General features: G+C 43.1%; 1 protein-coding gene across 2 annotated transcripts; it reads right to left on the bottom strand.

Annotated features, from left to right (window-relative positions):
* Nucleotides 1–1,703: 1,703 nt before the first annotated feature.
* LOC135902192 (mitochondrial mRNA pseudouridine synthase RPUSD3-like) lies at nt 1,704–19,402 on the bottom strand. 2 transcript variants are annotated; one of them, XR_010564438.2, is made up of 9 exons: nt 18,985–19,402; nt 18,839–18,904; nt 18,182–18,317; nt 17,030–17,137; nt 13,932–14,019; nt 9,619–9,751; nt 5,387–5,532; nt 4,109–4,211; nt 2,802–2,941 (listed from the first exon to the last, which is right to left on the bottom strand). XR_010564438.2 is itself a non-coding variant. In XM_065432166.2 (8 exons), exons 1-8 carry the CDS (start codon nt 19,202–19,204, stop codon nt 2,732–2,734), a joined length of 1,107 nt encoding a protein of 368 aa, XP_065288238.1. In that variant the 5' UTR covers nt 19,205–19,401; the 3' UTR covers nt 1,704–2,731. The 2 variants fall into 2 exon arrangements, 1 of the variants encoding a protein (XP_065288238.1); XM_065432166.2 differs by lacking the exon at nt 4,109–4,211 and having other exon boundaries at nt 1,704–2,941; nt 18,985–19,401.
* Nucleotides 19,403–19,514: the final 112 nt, after the last annotated feature.

Genomic DNA, 19,514 nt, shown 5'->3' with positions numbered 1-19,514 from the left:
GAAACCTCAAATGATGTGGGTGACAAAACTCTGGTAACGACACTTTAGGTGAGTGGGAGGCTCTGCCCCCCTCCCCACTCCATCCCTGGAAAACTTCGGAGGGGGCTCAGGCCCCAGAGCTGCCCCCATGGTCAGCACCTATGCTTTGCACCACATATTTTATGTTCATAGCACACCCCACATGGCATTATGCTTTTAAAACAGGTACAGTGTATTTTATGCACTTTATAGCAAATATTTCAGGCTACTACAGCTATGTTACATCTACCATCTGTCATTGATCACATTATCAAATGCGTCATACCATTTTTTGGTGCTCTTTGGCCATCACTGGCCGCTGCACCATAAAGCACCATATATAATCATACCCTGCTTGTAGAACTCTATGTACAAGCACTTCTGCGTTTGACTTTCATCAGAATGTGGCCGCCCAGTTGGGAATTGAACTCGCAATAATTTAACCAAGAGTACATTAGAATCAACGAAATAGTGAAGATGTGTGAAAAGGATGCAAATGGCCATACTAAAGTGGCCTTCACTAACGAGAGAGAAATTTATTACAAGAGAAAAGCTGGGAAGGTCAGCCTGAGCTACGTATTATGTTCTTGCCTGCTACTCAGCATTGGTGTAGGAGGGAAGGGGTACAAAATGAGAGAGAGAAAGTGAAGATATGAAGATAAAAGGCATAAATAAAGAATATATATAAAATAACTTAACCAGAACCACATTACAGTCGTATATCCAGTTCGGTGTCTCAAAAAACGCATAATGGCAAATTTTGGCTATGGACTATGGAAGAAGGCATATCAATATCAACCACCCTCGATGGATCAGAAGATGGAGAGGTTCATGAGCGGCTTGCTTTGGCAGTCCCCCCTTCCTCTGCCCTGCCAACCACGTCGAACACTGTGCGTGAGGAGGTTGGCGACTTTTTGGTGGAAAGTGACAGCGACTGTTCATTTCACAGTTTTAACGACAAATGAACTCAATGCTAATAAACGCATGTTCATTCCTTGGCTGCTATACATTTTTCAACTTCTTTGTACTGCAGAGTGAAAGTTAGCCCACCTCATATTTTCACTCGATTTTTTCTTGATTTTACGTGGGCTATTTCTCGGGATTTTATGGTAGTGGTTGAGTACTAGCGACAGAATTTAAGTGAGGAGCACTTTCGTCATCAGGCAAGTACTCGAATGTCCTGGGGGAGTCTCTGATCATGTCCTGCAATTACCTCAATTTCTCTCTTACTAAGGCTCTGTGTGCAATAATATTGATGCCTTAGAGATTCTCAAGCACTAATATATCACTTTAGCTTGACTCAATATTTGCCTTTAGTGTTTCTTTAAGCAATTTGCTACATTATGTTCACAGTGCCCTTTGTGCCACTTAAACTATCCTCATGAATATGTATTGTTTTAAGAGTGTCCCTAATTCAGAGGATTCATATCAACAATTGCCCTCACACCCCAGATATAAATCTTATAGTACCACTGTCACACAGGCAAAATGAAGTGTACTTTGAACAAGTGCACTTCGCCGCTAGTGTTATTTGCAGGCTGCCACACAGGAACGCTTAGTGACACTCACTGCAGGGCACAATCGTCGGCGAGTGTGTTTGATGAACACACTTCGCGGCAAAGTGTGTAGCCTCGTTAGCAATGAGTAAATAATAAGTAGGGTGATATTGAAAGCAGAGTCATGTGTAATCTGTAATCACATTTTTTTTATATATATTGCTAACGTTACACAAGGTAATGAAACGTACCACACTGCAAGAAAAGAAAAACACCAAGAAAGTACTATTACTCTCGGGCTGTTTACAGCCACTCCAGATAATGGCCGCGCAGTTGTTTGGCAGAACTAGAGTGACCTAGAATTTCTAGGTCACTCTAGCAGAACATGTCGTTTGGACTGGTACTGGTCAAGTCTTGCTGTCTTGGCTCGTGATGATTATTCTTGTTATTGAGGTTGCAATGAATTACTTCAATTGCACTTAAGTTGATTGTAAATGCTGTTTCTAACGATGACAAATTGTTTTCATGCATACATTTCCAAGTTAGCAAATAAATGCTTTGCCTTCTGGCTCTCAGTCACCACCAATCTGAAATAATTTTCTTTTCAGGTAGCACCACGCTGCCAATATGACACTCAGCACACGCTGAAGTGCACTTTAGTTTGCCTGTGTGGCAGGGGTATGAGACCCACGTTCACCCACCCCCTGCTCCTCTTTGCCTCTCCAGAAGCAACTTGTGCAAAAAACAATATTGTGGAGCCATTTTTCTATGCACAGAAAAGTCGGCTAAGCACATAGAATTTCTGACGTCAGATGGAGCCCATGTCTTGGTGCTCTGTTCTATAGCAGAGCAATCGTGGCAAGTCAATCTACACTTCGACATTTAAGAAAAAATTATGAACTATATTAAATTTTGACTCGGACCAATTCACTAAAAAATAAGCAGCTTGTACACAGCATAATATGTGTTCAAGACCAAGATGCAATGAAGCAATGGCAATCAAGGGGCTAAAAAATAACCTGTTAGTTCTCCTGTATGCACCACAATATTTCCTCACTTATAACTACTTTTACTGCTTTCTAAGTACAAAGTTGACATTAGGCAATTTCATTTCGTAAGTTGGCCATTTCAAGTTCCTTCCACATCTCGTAGGTTGGCCCACATGTTGTGCTTATACGGTAGCACAACCAAATAGCAGCAGAGTCCACACGAAAGAGTCATTTCTTTGGGCACAAGTCAGGCAGAAGATCAAGTGTCTCAAGGGTCCAGCTGAAGTGTCTGGGCAGTGTGGGGTCACTCAAAAGCAAGTGCTGGTCTCTTCCATGGTACCAAGGCAGCAGTAGGCTTCGGTAGTGCACCATGGCAGGCACTATTTGCTGCTGGGTGTTGGAGATTCCCAGCTGCTTGCAGACTGCATCTGGAAGAGGCTGTTGTTGCAAGAAAGTCTTTTTAGTGAGGGCTCTTTCTGCTGGGAAAGCTCCTAAGCAAGGACTACAAGAAAGCCTCTTCAGCAAGTGCCGAAAGCTTTTGCACTGAAGCTGTTATTGCAACTAGATGCTATGGAGAGATGTCCACTTCAAATGTCAAAGAAGATGTATTTAGTAGGGGTGTGCGAATTGTCATTCCTGAGCTCGAATAGAATAAGAATTGAATAGTGCACAAAGCGAATCAAATATTAAATAGTTTTTGAATGGTTCTCAAATAATGAACAGCCATTGTCACAATTAATATAAAGCAATGTTCACATCCTAGTATTTTTAACGCTAGCAAGCTTCTGCCATTACATAGTGTGTTATGAAGCGTCATTTATTGAAAGCACAAATGGAGCTCTAGGAGTCAACAAATAGTTTCTTTGCATGCACAGGACTCTTCAGAAAGCTCGAATGATCAGTGTATAGCCTGTCAAGTATGGCTACCTAGGCGATGATTGTTCTGTTACACAAGTTTTCGTGTTGCATGTCTACATTATGCCAGTAGGGGTGAAAACTTATCCTACTCTTGCTCTGATTCAGAGAAAAGACGAATGCGGGAGATGGAAATTCAAGACGATGAGCAAAACGTGAACAAGGTGAATGCAGGAGCCAACGTTTCGACAATCCACTTGTCGAAACGTTGGCTCCTGCATTCCCCTTGTTCACGTTTTGCTCATCGTCTTGCTCTGATTGTGAGTTTAAGTGGGTGCAGTTGATGTTCTGAAGTATTCAAAAAATATTCACATTTAAGAACAGTGACTATTCAATACAAAGACTGAATTTAATAGGACACTGTTCAATTCGTTATTTAAAAGTTTCAAATATTCGCACACCCTTAGTGTTGAGTTAGAGCAATGAAATTTGGAGGAGACACAGTGTGTTAAAGGTCATGTGTGGGCTAAGGTAGAAGAGTGGTGGGCATTTAGATGTGCAGCAGAAAATTAGCAAAGTTCAGTTTGTTTTACAGTAAAACTTCACTAAACCGTACCCGCTTAATTAAACAGTAGTTTCCTTTTAAAAGTAGTAAATTCAAATCCCCGACTCAGCGGCCATTCAAGATAATGTGTTTTGTATCCACATAAACCGTAACAGCTTATTATGCACGTATCAGTTAACACATACTGTTTGCACTTTTCGTAGCGCCAACGCAGCAGTGCATCGTCTCCATCGGGTGGCCCGGCAGAACAACAAGCCTCAGAGATCAGCACAACGGCCTCCAAGCGCCCTGTGCATTTGCATGTGAAGCCAACATCAAGATCATTTGGGCGCCGTGCCAGAGAGCATTGTCAGTTGGTTCTTTATTCTATGGCGTTGTGGCATCGTGCAAGCGAGAACTCGCGTCATGCCGAAACTCGGACAAAAAAGACGCCGGGTGTTTAGCATAGAAGAAAAATTAGACATCGTTCATGCTGTCGAATGTGATGCAAAAAGTCGGCGCTGGCATGCGACATAAGTCTACTGTTGACAACGGTGTGTGGAATTTGGAATGCGAAGTTGCTTGGCAGTCCTGCTGCGACCGCGAAGAGATGTCGGCTACAAGGTCCGACTTCACCATCGTTGCCTCTGTTGTTGCCGAAGTTTCGCCTATCAAATGTGATAAGGACGACACGGAAAGCGACAGCACGAGCGATTCAGGCCCGACAGTGGCAGAAGCTGCGCGTTACACCAGCCTCATGAATGCAATCGTTGTGACGAGAACAGCACCCCGCAATTAAAAGGTGTGCTGCGACTTCTGCAACGCTACCGCGCCTGTGCATGGAGAATATGCAACACCAACGAGGAATCTGCCATGCGAGTGTTTGCCGAGAAGAGGGGGCTGGCTGAAAAGCTGGCTCACAGCTTCAGCAAGTTTGAAGCCGCTGTCGTCGCTGCTAGGCCGCCGCAGCATCAAACGGAAATAACACGTTTGTCGTGCGAAGTATTCTGATTCAGCTTTAATCTGACATAAGTACTAGTTAACATTCCATATGAAAGAGTAGCCGCACTCACCACCCATCAACACAGGGACCTTTGAAAGTGCCTCGATCATACACTCCAGTGGGCCTTTCAAAGCCAGAAGCGAAACAGAACTGTGCCATCTAGTCTGGCTCCATAGGAGCAGGTTAATATGGTTTGGCGGCTGCTCTGTACAGTACAGTACACAGTACAGCCATCAATAGCGCAGTATGCAATCTAATCCAAGCCCCCCAAATTTTGCAGTAAGCCTGTGGTGACCTGGTAGTGAAGTTGTGATTAAGCAATGAAAGCCCAATGACACCACTGAGCCTGCACACCAATCTGAAGTTACTTTTTAAAGCTAACTTTAACACAGTCGCCCAACATCATTCTATGCTGCAAATTGTTTCGAGTCGGGAAAGTAGTCAAAAGAGCTATCAGTGCTTAGATGGCAGCAAAACCCACCTGCGGTTTGGCAGAAGCAGCTGCCATAGGAGACAGCACCAAGGGTCGGCCCTGATGGTACTTGGTGAGGCAAGCATTGGGGCTCAAGTCACCCATCACACAAGATGCCAGGTTGGCCACATATGCGCGCAAAAGGCTCTTGTGCACTGCATGAAAAAAAGAGACAATTCTAACACAGAAACCCTGCAAAAAAGAAAGGGATATTTGATTTGTGAACCAAACTAGATGACTGCTGCAGCATATGCTGGTGAGTGCTGCAGGGACAATGTTAGTAATCACAAAGACTTATGCAAATAACATGTGGTTCACAATAGTCCAACTCTGCACAACTAGAGTGGTCACAGCATTTCTCGATTGTTTTGAAGACCCTCCACCTAACGCTTCCTCTAGTGATCCTATCCAACACGGTCCACGGAGCCATTGATGCACTGTTTTCTCACAACGGATACATGACAAGTTGTTGTGAAACAACGCTGTACCAGGTGCTGCACTGCAGCTTAGAAATAAAAAATAAAAACTGAAATTCCAAGGTTTCCCTAGCCTGCACGTGGTCACAGCTGATCACCAAGGGTGCGTTCAGGAATCTAAAAGATGCATAGGAGCATCCTTACACATTTGTACGTTCGTGAACATCAATGAACGTTTCAATCGCCTTGAGACGCAAGCTTCCACAAACAAAAAGAGCGGAAATGTTCAGAATTGTTAATGCATTCCATATATGTGCCTTTAAAGGGACACTAATGGCAAATACTAAGTCAAGCTAAACTGATAGATTAATGCTCGCAAATATGTAAGGCATCAATATTACCAAGAACAGAGCTTTCATAGTAAAGAAATTAAGGTAAATGCTACGAGTAGCTTGATGGCTAGTACTAGCCCAATGATGCAGCGAATCCTCATTACAATTCTGTCACTCATAAAAAGATATTTGAGTTGCATTATAAGACGGAAGGAAAGGCTACTTGCATACTTCTGTTCAATTCTTAGAAAAAACAACTTTTTGATGTTACTCTTGACTATGTTGCAGGCGAAATGCTTTGTTTTCCCTCGACTCTACGCCACCCGCACTTTTGTGCTTCAGTAGATTTATTATCACGTAGTGCTGCGCTGATTCTGCTGGCTCATGAAACACACACACAAACTGCAAGTAGCAGAGAATGAGGCCCATGATGATACGTGTCGAAGATCGTGCTTATGATTTGGAGCACGCTTTCCCATTCTCTTCCGCACTATCAGCTCTGTTTTAGCTCAGTTTCTGGCCCCGGTTATGCGTTTTGCGCAAGAAATCGTAGCGCTGGCTGTAAAGTAAAGTAAAGGGTAGTGACGGCTTATGCAATGTCATGACTCCCCGCTCGGGAGCGAGCGATTTGAATTGTGCTAGAGGTATGCGCACCCTCCAGACGCGATTTTCTCTTAAACTAAGCATTTGCTTGGCACGAAAACAAGTGCTGCCAGGTTTATGGAATGGTATTTTAACAGCCCATGTTGACTTAATAGTTTCCTTTAGAGTCTGCTTATTCATCCCGACTGCATCAAAGGTTTCTTCACATCGCATGTCTTCAGAGCACTTTAAGTGTTTTGCAATAGTACTGAGACATGTAGAATACCAGAAGAATGCCTTTATATTGTTTATTTCGCACCAATATATCTGTTACAATTAAGCATTCTGATGCATTTGTGCGTGTATGTATACATCAGTGTGTTTTAAGTCATGAGCTGCCACAAACGTAGAGCACATGCTGCCTGAAGCCAAGCTAATCGAAGCCAGTGATATGGCGAGTCACCTCTGTGCTACCATAGGCTAGGCTTTTATCTCTTGATATCGAAAGCCAATCTCAAGGAGATCCCGAGACAATGCCCCAAACATCTTACCATTTACAGATTACTAAGTTAGCGGTGCTGTGGCCGGCAGTACCATAAAGCCGTTTAGAGTAGTAATGCTAGTAGAACATCTTGTGACAATTTGCCCAACCAGAATGCATTCAAATCGTTATTGCCAAAGAAAATTTTAAAAATTGGGCTTTGTTAACAATTATGTTGCTTTATGGATTACGGCTTTACATCAGCTAATTAGGTAGATTATTTAAGTTCCAATATTAGTTTGGTGTGCTCTGAGATTATTGGCGGCGAGCTCCACCACTGGAAAAGCTGGTGCCACCGTCAGCGTGACGTGGCATAAGGGATCACGTGGACACAGCGGCAACGTTGGCTGCTTCGTAAGCGCCGAAGCGAGCTGAAAACGAAAGTTTTAGGTCCAAGCTGCACTGCGGTTCTGATTAAGTGGTGAGGCTTTACTCCCTTGGGTGTCTGCTTGACAACATTTGAAAGTACTACAATAGGTAGTGGCTGCCTTTGGAGGCGTGCAGCATGGTAGGCTACTGCTCGGCACCGCAGTGCCAGACGTATTCAATGGAGCCCGGTATTAGCTTTGTTTACATGTAGCCGCAGGGCAAGGAGCTGCGTGAAGTTTGGCTGGCGAAACTTATAACCGGCAGACAGCCATCAGCTACAACTCGGGTATGCAGCAAGCACAGGCGCGAGGAAAATTTCTGCAACAGCACCGGGACTGCTATGTTCGGTGAGTAGCAGAAAACGCACACTGAGACGCTCGCTCGCTCGCACCCGCCGCCCGGCTAATGTGAGGGTTTGGTTTATGAATTTGTTGATGCTAGATGCTGGCAAGTTCACTGGAATGGAAAGGGAGCGGTAAGAAGCATATTAAAAGAAGGCATGGCATGTAGTCATGTTTGTGTTATGAATAAATGCACTGGATTACGAAAAAGAAGCAGAGGGAAATCGCATGCGGAGAAGACCGATAAACATAAAGTGCCACGCAACTTGAGAAATAATATTGAAATGTCCAAAAAATTAGAAGACAAAAAAAAAGAAAGATTGAATCATCACGACAGCACATCACAGTCGCCATATGCGTCGACGTCTCTATAACGAAATTATTTTTGAACAGTTCTGATAGCATCCACGCAACAATGGTTGCTAGTGTACTGTGACATGCTCATGTGCTGCGGCCTAAAGCTCACGGCATGGTGCGAAAACGTGCTCACAGCGAAAGCAAAACATTGTGCACAGACACGCACAGTCGGTCGCTGCGAACACGTGCGATTGCTGCATTGAGGCTTAATTCTGTTATGCTCCACTTGGTTATACAGACAGCCCACTATAAGAACATATTTTGCGTAGTTTACTCTGAACGTTTGCTTACCTTTCATACAAGAAGCCAGTTCGGGAGACTCCATCGCGGCGACCGCGTGCAGTGGCGTTCGTTGTATGTATTCGGTAACGAGATGTCTGTAAACGATTCTGTGCTTTCAGTTTGCCCAAGATTATTATATCGACAGTCAAAAACTTCCCTTGCTTTGAGAGTACTTACATAAATGTCCAGGAGGGCTGCCGCGTGGTATTTTTATTGAGCGCCTATGAGGAGCACGCTGCGTGATCCCTCATACTACACAAGGGAGGCGCTTCCAACAGATGGAAACTCCGTAAGTCCTCGCCCCCAATACACAGAATCAGCAGCGGTCACTAGCAGCATTGCTTCTGCTATAGTTCTCTCCGGTTACCCAGTAAACCACAAACGTTAAGAAGGTTGGGGACACAATAAATTGTGGCTAAAGCTCTCTAATACCATGGTCATACTGCATAGTGGTGGTTCCGTCCAACGAAGCATTACGATGGCGACAGGAATGCACAGGTCTCCCGCCTAACCAGCAAACGAAACAGGAGCACAGATGGCACGATAGCCAGTGCGCTAGCACACTTAACAAGTCTGCGCGCTCATGTGATTATTGCTATTTACAAGCATTTTAAATCATTGGGTACAAAGTGCTCTTCAAAATTGAAACCGCGACTGGTTGTAAGATATGAACATGTAACTAAACAATCGTTGCATGCTGGGGCAAACAAGTTTCTTTAGCCTGATTACAGGGTCAACAGCTACTGATTAAGCGCAGAAAACAGAGCGCATAGAATGTAGTACCAGTGCTCCTTGAAGGTCACAACCATTAGGGACATATGTTTCCACCTCAGTGTAATGCCTGTTTGACATGTTGCAATTCTTCAATGCTAACCACTGCAATGAGTGGCATCAGACCGCTATCAACAAAAATTTGCTTCACATTTTAATTTACAACAGCCGCCATTGGCAGCAGCCCCTACTGTTCCCAGTAGCAAATGCAAAAGTTAGATGGTCAGATGGGCATGCACAATTCTCGTACCGTTTGATGCAGCCACTTGAAGCAGACTCATAGCCATGCTGGTGTTTTTGCTCAACATCTTGCACTCCACAAGAACAGTCTTCACCAACCTTGTCTTTGCAGCAGTTTTGCTGAACTCGCGCAACACTTCCACCTGCAAGAAAATAATTGAAGTCTTGCATTTTACCATCTTAAGGCTAGATCATGCAAAGAAAGTTGAACAAGCTGCATGGAGGAGAGCTTGCACCGCATCACGACCAATAACCAACTAAATACACACAGACACAGCGGTGCCATCTTTAGCAGCAAATTTATAGCAGTACTAATGTTTATGAAATATTAAAAGAAAAGGAAACTGCACTTTTCAACGGGGCAAAAAGGAGATAACACACAAGAGCAATGACTGGCAACTTTACTGCTTATGCATGGCAACATTTTAACATATGCACATAAGTCACATGTTGTTGACAACACACTAAAGCTGCAAAAGAGGTATTGCCTTCAGCTTGATTTATTAAATGTTCAATAAAGGTAGCAAATGAAGAAAATACACAGCAGGAAGTACCAGGCCGACAAAAAAATAACAGGCTGGAGTTCATCAAAAACACTTTGGTGAGTTAATGCCCTTAACCCTTACCCCATAACAAATGGTGGTAGTCAACTATGGCTGCAAGTACCACTTGTGGTGCTGGATAGATGAAAGCAGATGAAGAAAGCACAATTCAGCAGAACCCATCTCATGATGAATATTGACAGTAATGTATTAGCATTAAATGAACATAGTGATGCACTGTATTGCCATCAGGTGCCTCGATGCCATCAGGTGCTGCTGCTACAAAGCCTGCAAGTGGCCTCTACTTGCACAGCACGCCACTGTGTGAGAGCACTGAGAAATGCATCATGTGGCAACTGGGCTCCTCTCTCGCACTTCTTTCTGGACACGCTGCATCATCTAGTAGCACAGGCGAGAAGTCCGCTGTGGCCTCCGAGACAGGAATAGGGGCATGCCAGTGCATGCAAACGCAGAGAATTGTTCCCTCGCTTGTCACACACTCAGTGGCACTCAGTGACTCGGCACTCAGTGACTCGGCACTCAGTGACTCAGCACTCAGTGACTCAAGTTGGCGAGCACTTCATTGAAGAGTGACACATACAAAGTGCATTTGTGGTTTAGCCTGCTAATGTATCGGGTTGCTGTCCAGGAGGAACCCTTGCGATGTGGGTTCAATTCCGCTCAGCATTGGAGAAATTTAAGGGACCTTTTTCGTCATTGTAGAGCGATACATTCCCAGTGGCACGTAGCTAGTTACCCAAGTTGGCATCACATATGTTCATCGAAGGGTGTAACACACCTATTGGCACACACCCAGTGACCCAAGCTGTCATCAAACCGGTTCATTGAAGGCCAGCACGGACAGTCTGGCCCCATGTCAATGATAGTGCCGCAGTGATACTTGCTTCTGTTTCACCACGAAACCAACAATGAGGCATGGGAGCATTGTAGCAGTTTATTTTACTATATAACACACACACAAATGTTCACAGGGGAGGCTGCTCATTGTTATGTGGGATATACTGTTTAAACTGATGTTGTTATAAGCCTAAGTCAACAAGCTCACTCACTCAACTCACTCAGACTCAGACAGAACTATGAGTCTGAGACTGTGTGAGCCCAGGTGAATAAAATTTTAGTGTGTCTTAGTCCGAGTTAGCCCTGAGCAAAAACAGATATACTCTGTGAGTGAGTCTTAGTGAGTTCTGCTTATTTTGCCAACCCAAAAATTAATACATCACTAAAGTCACGATAATGGCAGCAATGCCAATGTGGCGTGCAGCGTGTATTGCACAAGCCGATAAAAAGAGAAAAAAAGATAGAAAAATAGAGCACAGGAATATGCAGCCATTGTTCACATTGTTGTCCAATTTCATGTCAACTTGCAACTCCCTCCTCTCGTCCCGTTGCAGAAAGCGTGCAGGATCAGGTCGCAGGATCAAATCCCGGCCACGGCGGCCAAATTTCGATGGGGTCAAAATACCAAAACACCCATGTAATTAGATTTAGGTCCACGTTAAAGAACCCCAGGTGGTCCAAATCATTCCGGAGTCCCCCTCCATGGCGTGCCTCCTAATCAGATCGTGGTTTTGGCACGTAAAACACCATAATTTAATTTGAGCACATCACTATGATGTCCATGCTGTTTACTTCTTTGACACGATATACATGGTTGTAGTCATAAATTTGACGTCCTTTCTCAAGCGTCGGTGGTCCAAAATGAGCCTCGATGTTTTTAATTGCCTTAAAACTGCAATTCAGAACGTCCGACAGGTTTCGAACGAGCACCGCAAAAGCATGCCTCCGCAGCAGTGGCCGCCTCGGTGCTTCGCGCAACTGACATGGTGGTGCTGACAGCTGAGCCGATCGCCGCGCTGCCTGACCATTGCAGGGAGCCCATAGCGAATGTTGAAGCAGCTAGGCCTAGCGTTGCCACAGTGGTGGCTACCTGAGAGAGCGCCAGTTCAAGGGGCTGAGGTAATCAAAACGGCAGCGGTGGTGACTTCGATTAATGCCGTTTCGGACCTGCGGTCACAGCAAAATGTCCGGAAAATCAGACGGCGAATGGTTCTTGCGTCCGAAATTTCAAAAACGTTTTCAGAGACGTTCTCATACGTTGACTCTATGGGTATGTGGTGGTGCCGCAAAGCGTCCGAATTATCGGGCATCCGGAAAGTTGGCCCCTGACTGTACACAGGTAACGGCGTCAAAGACGAGTTGTTGAAATTGCTCTCTGTTACTTGTGCCAGCATTAAGGCAACTTTAGTCCCCTTTCAATAAAATTACAGCTGATTTTCCCTGATAGAATCACAAATTCCCTGAGTTTTCCCTGAGTATTTCCAGACTACTCAATATCCATGAAAATTCCCGGTTTTCCTAGTTTTGCCAGTTGGTAGACACCCTGAGCACTTGTGCGCAACCTGTTAATGTCGACAATCATCAAATGGATTCTGCTAGAATATTTCTTGTGGATAAAACAGGCACATACAGCATTCAAATGAGTCTCGGACAAAATGCAAAGAGTGATGATTTTTATGTGAGTTTTAAGCATTGAGTGATTCAATGTTTCAAGCACAGTACCTTTTTGTTGATATAAACTGCCTCACAGCTTCTTCTAATTGACCCTGCAGCTATTTGTGATGCACACTGACAAAAAAAAGCTTCCACACATATACTATATTCAGCAACACCTAAATGCTGCACTTTGAATGAAGACGTGAAGATCAGCGCTACAGGTCAAGTTAGATGATAACGCTGTTAGACTAGTAGTTTTAAATTGACCTCTGATTTCCAATAACCTTCTGAATAAACAAGCACGTTGTGTAGCAGGCCAGAAGGTTGCATGTAAGCCACAGAGCTGTAATAATAACTGCTGAATATTGTGGTGTAGCATATTACCAGGAGCCCATAAAGAAAGGAGAAAGAGAAAAAAAGATGGAAAGGAAACCAGCACATGTGCTCCCCAACATAAGCATCAGTCTACTCCACTGGTCAAGGTGACCTCATCTGCCACTTTTGTTTTAAGTCTCATAACTCCACTACTCCATCACACAGTAGCAATTGAATAAATAAATGAAAGCAAATTCACAATGGCAGTGCAAACTGTCCTGAGCTGTCACAGGAGCACCAGGCAGTTGGTACGTAGTTTTTCCGGCTAATGACTGTACCAGTTAGGAATGAACACATGTGCTCACCAGTTATTTTCATATGGAGAGTTGGAGATTTAAGTTCAGCCACAGCAAGCCACTGCAAGGCAGCTGCATGAAATGATTGTGAAGCACATGCCTCACACTGCAAATAGTGAAGGCTGCACCAAATCTTCGCATCTGTCCCTCCATTGCAGCAGCCGCAGGACAAATTTTTGCTGTGTGGGGAAGCATTACGCAGCACCGACTGAGGGATGCCATTGCAAGTGACAAGCACTTGCAGTAAACCACAAAATAAAAACACCAAAAGTAGATGTTGAGCACTGATAAGAAATGCTATCATAGCGGATTTGGTGGTAACAGCAGTGCAAATCTTTCATTTGAATAAATCTAATTATTTAAGTACTCAACCTGTCTCAAACATTCCTGCAGCAAATGTTTATTACTAAAGAGTGCTCTGTAGCCCCATGTATGTAACAAATTTTTGCTTCATCTAAGTGCTACTTTAACCCAGCATAGGAAACTTGCAATCACCAGTGTTTGCTCACTTCCCCATTTCATCTGCATAGGTGCACGCAAACATGAAGGCATCCTCTAGGCCATCTGCCATTACTGAAATTAGAAAGTGCACTTACACGTTTTTCCGATTCATTCACAGGTACAAGCCTTATGGCAACTTTTTCCTTGACTTCATCACGCACCGGGTAGCCTTTTGCAATTATCCTAAAATAAAAAAACAAAAAACAACAGTAGCAGCACCACAGAGCAGGAGCCGACAACCTTTTGAATTGCCAGTCTGAGTAACAAAAATTTATGCAGATCCAACGTACACATTGAAATCTACGTGAAGTGGTCAATTAAGTGCCATACAAGTGATTAACTTCTGCACAGTGTTTTGCAACATAGTGATTACATGCCTGCCAGGCGCAAGACGGCAGGACGAGGAGAACCACATCACGTGACCGCACTTTACGCTGTCTACAGGGTTGGCCTAGTTTGTTATGACACTGCGTCCAGGGCTGGCCTGCCGAGTAGAGGGAGCCAATCCTAGAGATAGTGCAATAGTAAATTGCACATCCACTTCATTTGATGAGAAACTGACCGTGCAGATGCACTAAACCCCGGCAAAGAAGGCATAGAAAGCTTTGCTTGAATAAATTACCACTAGGAGGCATACATTTGTTACTGCTACAGTGAGAATATTCAAGTACCCTTTGTTGTTTCAATGCAAAATTCTGTAGGGAATAGCAGGACCGTAACCAGAGGGGAGGTTTCAAGTGACAATGCAGGTGGAGTTTAATTAAAGACAAGTAACATACTGGTGCAGAGTAACCTTGGCACACAAATGTAGAAATATATTTATTTCATCACATATGACATAGTATTGCAAGGAAAACACAGGGAAGGCGGGAGATGGAAATTAGATTATGAGCAAAATGAAAACAAGGTAAAAGCGGGAGCCAACATTTCAACAAGTGGACTAGTCTTTTTGAAAAACGCAAGTCCACTTGTCGAAACATTGGCTCACGCTTTTACGTTGTTCTTGTTTGGCTCATAGTATTGTAAATAATCCAGATCTATCAGGTTATTTCAAACGTATTACATCAAGTGTTTTTTATAAAGCTGGAGAGGCTTCTTTCTTAGCTGTGCTGTGAGCCACATGACACAGTGTCGAATTGAATTGAATTCTAGGATTTTATGTGTCAAAACCACGCTTTGATTATAAGGTGCGCCATAGTGGGGGGACTCCAGATTAATTTTGACCACCAGGGGATTTCTAACGTGCCCCCAATGCACGGGACATGATAATTTTTGCATTTCGCCCCCATCGAAACACGGCTGCCACAGCCAGGATTTAATTCTGCAACCTCATGCTAAGCAGCGCAACACCATAGCCGATAAGCCACCACAGCGGGTACGACACAGTGTCGCAGGATGAACACCTGTCCCTGTCACAACAGGACAGTTCCATGTCTGCTTTGTATGCATGTATGGGTACAGCTCTACATCAACATAAATATCAATCGATCATTTTAGTTTCGTTTATTTAAATAAGTAGGCAGAGATATGGCAGATAAAAGTTGCCATGAAACTTTTATCTACCACAGCCTGCAGGTCCCAATATAAGGATTCACAGCAGCACAAAGACATGAATACAGATTACATCAAAATAAAATTTCCAAAGTAACCAGTATAACAACATAATGCTGAAGTCTTTCTGTGTAATTACATTATGATGAGGCATTCACAAAATTTAAGCATAATTTGCTTGAAGCACAGGTAAACAAATAAAAATTCACAGATTCGTAACTCAAAGATCATGGTAACATATAGCACAGGCTTTGCATTCCTGAATTTAAATGCACGGTTGGTACTTTCAACATTTCACCTTTCCTCACCTCACAACTTTGCCCTTCCCTTTTTAAATACAATATTGTTAACAGATACATCATATTTTCTCTATTTAGAGTTTATATCATGCCCTTAATCAATAGTGGTAAAACTGGTGGATCCTACTGACACAAGCAGTTCTATAGAAATGAGCAGTTGATGTTCCAAAATTAATATTACTATAAGCATACCGGATGAACCGTTTTTGCACTATATGCATCTTTTTCAAGTTATAAAATGTTGTACCCCAGATGAGTAAACATCAGGTTACATGTGAATAACACAAGGAATTATAAGTGATTTCTCTTATGTCGAAAGAAGGCGTTTGTGGTGACCGACTATTCCTGTTATGCAGATCTTTCGGATTAGAATATTTATGCAACTATATCCCAGGACACAGTGGGGAAAAACACCATGCCTAGGCACTTAAAATGGTCAACAACTTCAATGCTATGACTGTTTAAAACAGTATCTTTACGTTGAACAATTTCCTTTGTTTTTTCTAAAAAATAATTGCCTTAGTTTTAATCTCATTTTTCATGCCATTGGACAACAGCCGTGCTGCTAAATTTTGTAATGTGTCATAGCAGATACCTTGTGGGGTCTCAGTGTGCTCTTGGGACAAACGAATGACAACACAGTAGTGCAAACAATCACAAAGGCATTTACTGCGCCTCTTATACACCAACTCAGCCAGCTGAATCATACCAATAGAATATACCGATGGCCGCGTGATAAATCGAGGAAGTCCGTCTTACTGTGACCGGATAGAAAGCTAATATGTAGCCCCCTGTAGAATGCGTAGAAGGCACGACAAAATAAATGATGCAAAACAAGTACCACACAAGGCATAAGATTTGGGACAGTAATAAATAACGCCCACTGTACAAAAGATAGGATAACTAAATAATTCTATTTCAGTGCTATATCTTCCAGTGTTTTACCACTTGACCACAAAAGGGCACACTGCCGGCATTTCCACCAGAAGTGATGAGTTGCTAGAGCAGCTGATATGAAAGGTCATATGTCTTAGCAGCAAAAACATTTTCCTTGTTTCCCAAAAAACTCTCTTCAGCAAACATAAGCAAGTATTTATCATGCCCAAAAATGTAAGTTTCTTGAGTCCACCAAAACAATGTATACTCAATGTGAGCACAGTCATAGAAGTAGTTGTCCTAAATATTATGTGGCTGCCCTGGAGAGCCAGTTAGGCAAACCTGAATCATTTTCAGTGCCATTGAGTGAGGTAGAATTAGGTAAAGAATGTTTACTGCATTGCAAGTTTTGTTGAGCCAGGGCTAACTTGAATCACAAAATGCCGTTTGCAAACTGTAAAACTCACCAAGCAGTAGTGTACGGTATCTGCATTGGCTTTGCTCGCAGCACAGCTTTCCGAGCGCTTTGTGCAGCTCGCTCGTTGGATGCCAGAATGGTGACACCACTAGCATACCTAAGAAGAGGGCGAATTGCTGAGTTAGCACGAACGTAAAATTTATTGTACAGTCTATCTGTTTCATCTGCACATGCCATTGATTCAGGCTTGAAGCACTGCACCAGAAGGAAATAAAAAAAAACTGCACCAGCTTTAAGCAATTTACAAGTTTACACAGGCAGCTCTTTCTTACAAGTTGTGCTTTACGAATTTATCATACTGCATTAAATTTTACTGTTTTGTATTTATTTGGTCAGTCTCTTTTTTCCTACCTCAGCTTTCAACAGGATACGTAGTTTCCTTGCTTTCCTTTCCCACTTTCAGTCTTAGTTGGACACATCATGTTAAAAGTCAGATTTTACCCGAATTTCTTTGTTTTGGCTATTAAAATTTCATACCTCCTAGTTCACCTTTTCTGGGAAAACTAGGCATACCATAATGAAGATGCCTGCTTACACGTGTAGAACATTTTCCGTTTTTGTCACGCCTACTTCTTGGAAGACCAAACAGCAGTACCCCTAATTGTTCCCTCTAAGCAACTATACACCACCAACCCCTTTTTTTCTTTCCTTCCCCTTAATTCTTCTTGCTTATTTTACCCCCTTCTCTTCCTGTCTACTGTGGTTAAGGCCATCAAGTGACATCATCATTTCAAGCAAGGGAAAGTCCAAAACAGCTATCAATGTAAAAATAACTAACAGAAAAAAGAATTGTGGAAATTGTCAGTCTCTTCTTACCGACTTCTTTTCCTGTATATGCATGTGTTCAAGTTGGGAAAGATTTTATTCATAAAGAAACAGAAAGATCGGCCTGAACTTGTTCACTCTAACCTGCTGCTGCTCTGTGCTGGGAAAAGGGGAAAGAAAAACAAGGCACCAATGGAAAGTGATAGTGGTAAGCTGGTCGTTAACATAGCAGCACACTTAAATTCTTCACTCTAGTCCCCTGTTGTAAGAAAAAACTGTATCATGGCCCATACTGAGATAGGTATTTAGGTACAGCTTTAATAATTAGGCTTCGGCATTGAAGTGAGTGCACATGTAATGCTAGGCATTAAAGTACCTTTCAGCTGATTTGATGATAATAATTTGGTCGACATTCAAGTGAACCGCCAAGCCTTCTATGGCGTCTTCTAGACTATAAGGAGACTCGCCGAAGCCCGAGACATGAAGGCGTTGCTTGAGCATACTTTGGGATCCTGAAAAACGATAAGAAAGTTCACACAGGCACCGAGAGAGAAAGAAATGACTTGCTCAAGGACATCTTGCAAACTATGATGATTGTGCATGGCGCATATAGCAGGGCAGGCAGAACTACTTGCATGCATATAATATACCATACAGTCCAACTTGCACAGCAAAAAAGGAGTGCTTATACTAAATGCTAAAAGCGCCTACCTAGAACGAACGTTGACGCTTTCGAGTAAAGAGGCAAACGGTAAACTCAAAGGAAACCGTTAACGTCAGGCAAAGATTATTTTTTTGCTATCCACATGCGTTATCCGATCAACTTAAGTATGTCTCTGCAGCGACACTCAGCTGAGCCGCTGAAAAACCGACACACAGGAGGAAGATCGCGTTGTTCTATTATGTAAAATAGAGCAAGCACAAATGGTAAGAACTTATGGTTTAATAGCCATGAGCACGAGAAACTGATAGCCATGGCTGCAGCACGTAGTTTTGAAACCCTAGCGAAAATTTTAAGGCGTGCAAAACTTACTTCCTCCCTTGTGGAAATTGAAACTCAGGGGAACCCCGTATGGTTTGCTGAGCGCAATAAGGCCATCTGTATTGGAGACAAAAGAAGGTCGCGTTTAGAAGAAAGCATGGCATACTGGTGTCCAACAGCGCAGATTGGATACTTGCCTTGATTATAAAATATACTGCCCGCCAAATCCCGCACAAACTCGCCCTTCGACTTCCACGGATACAAATTGCGGTACACGTGCTTTTTATTTTCAGAATCGTCCCGGCTTGAATGTGGCAGACCTTCAGAAGCTGGGTTTGCTTTTGCACAGAGCTGCCTAAACAAGTTCAGGCTGCTTAGGCGACGTGAACGCAGTGCAAGGACGCACAAGCGCTTCATCGCACAAAATGGTAACGGTAGAAACAACGGGTACTTCTTATTTTACGTAGATCGTCTTGCACGACTAGAAGTAACACATGATACAAGACGTGGGCTGGCACAATTAACCAAAAACATTGAGCACGTGCTTCCCATACTACCCATCATTTAGTAATTTACTCTATGCGTCACAGCGTGTCCAGGCGTGTCCTTGGCTTGTCTGTGCCGGTTACTCGTATCTGTTCGTTGTGCAAGAAATAATTAGAAATGAGAACTATATTTAAAAAAAACATTTTAAAAACATTTTAAAATGCGATAACATTTTACTACT

This window comes from Dermacentor albipictus, chromosome 1 (genome assembly GCF_038994185.2).
Source record: "Dermacentor albipictus isolate Rhodes 1998 colony chromosome 1, USDA_Dalb.pri_finalv2, whole genome shotgun sequence".
NCBI lineage: Eukaryota > Metazoa > Arthropoda > Arachnida > Ixodida > Ixodidae > Dermacentor > Dermacentor albipictus.
The sequence above is the reverse complement of the archived record's forward strand: the minus strand, read 5'-3'. Positions and strand labels throughout refer to the sequence as shown.

Excerpts from the sequence above, each read along its gene's own strand:
- LOC135902192 (XM_065432166.2), bottom strand. The coding sequence starts at position 19,204 with ATGAAGCGCTTGTGCGTCCTTGCACTGCGTTCACGTCGCCTAAGCAGC. Across the intron at positions 18,905-18,984 it reads CAGTATATTTTATAATCAAG|ATGGCCTTATTGCGCTCAGC; the intron begins GCAAGTATCCAA and ends TCTCCAATACAG. Across the intron at positions 9,752-13,931 it reads TGAATGAATCGGAAAAACGT|GTGGAAGTGTTGCGCGAGTT; the intron begins GTAAGTGCACTT and ends ATTTTCTTGCAG.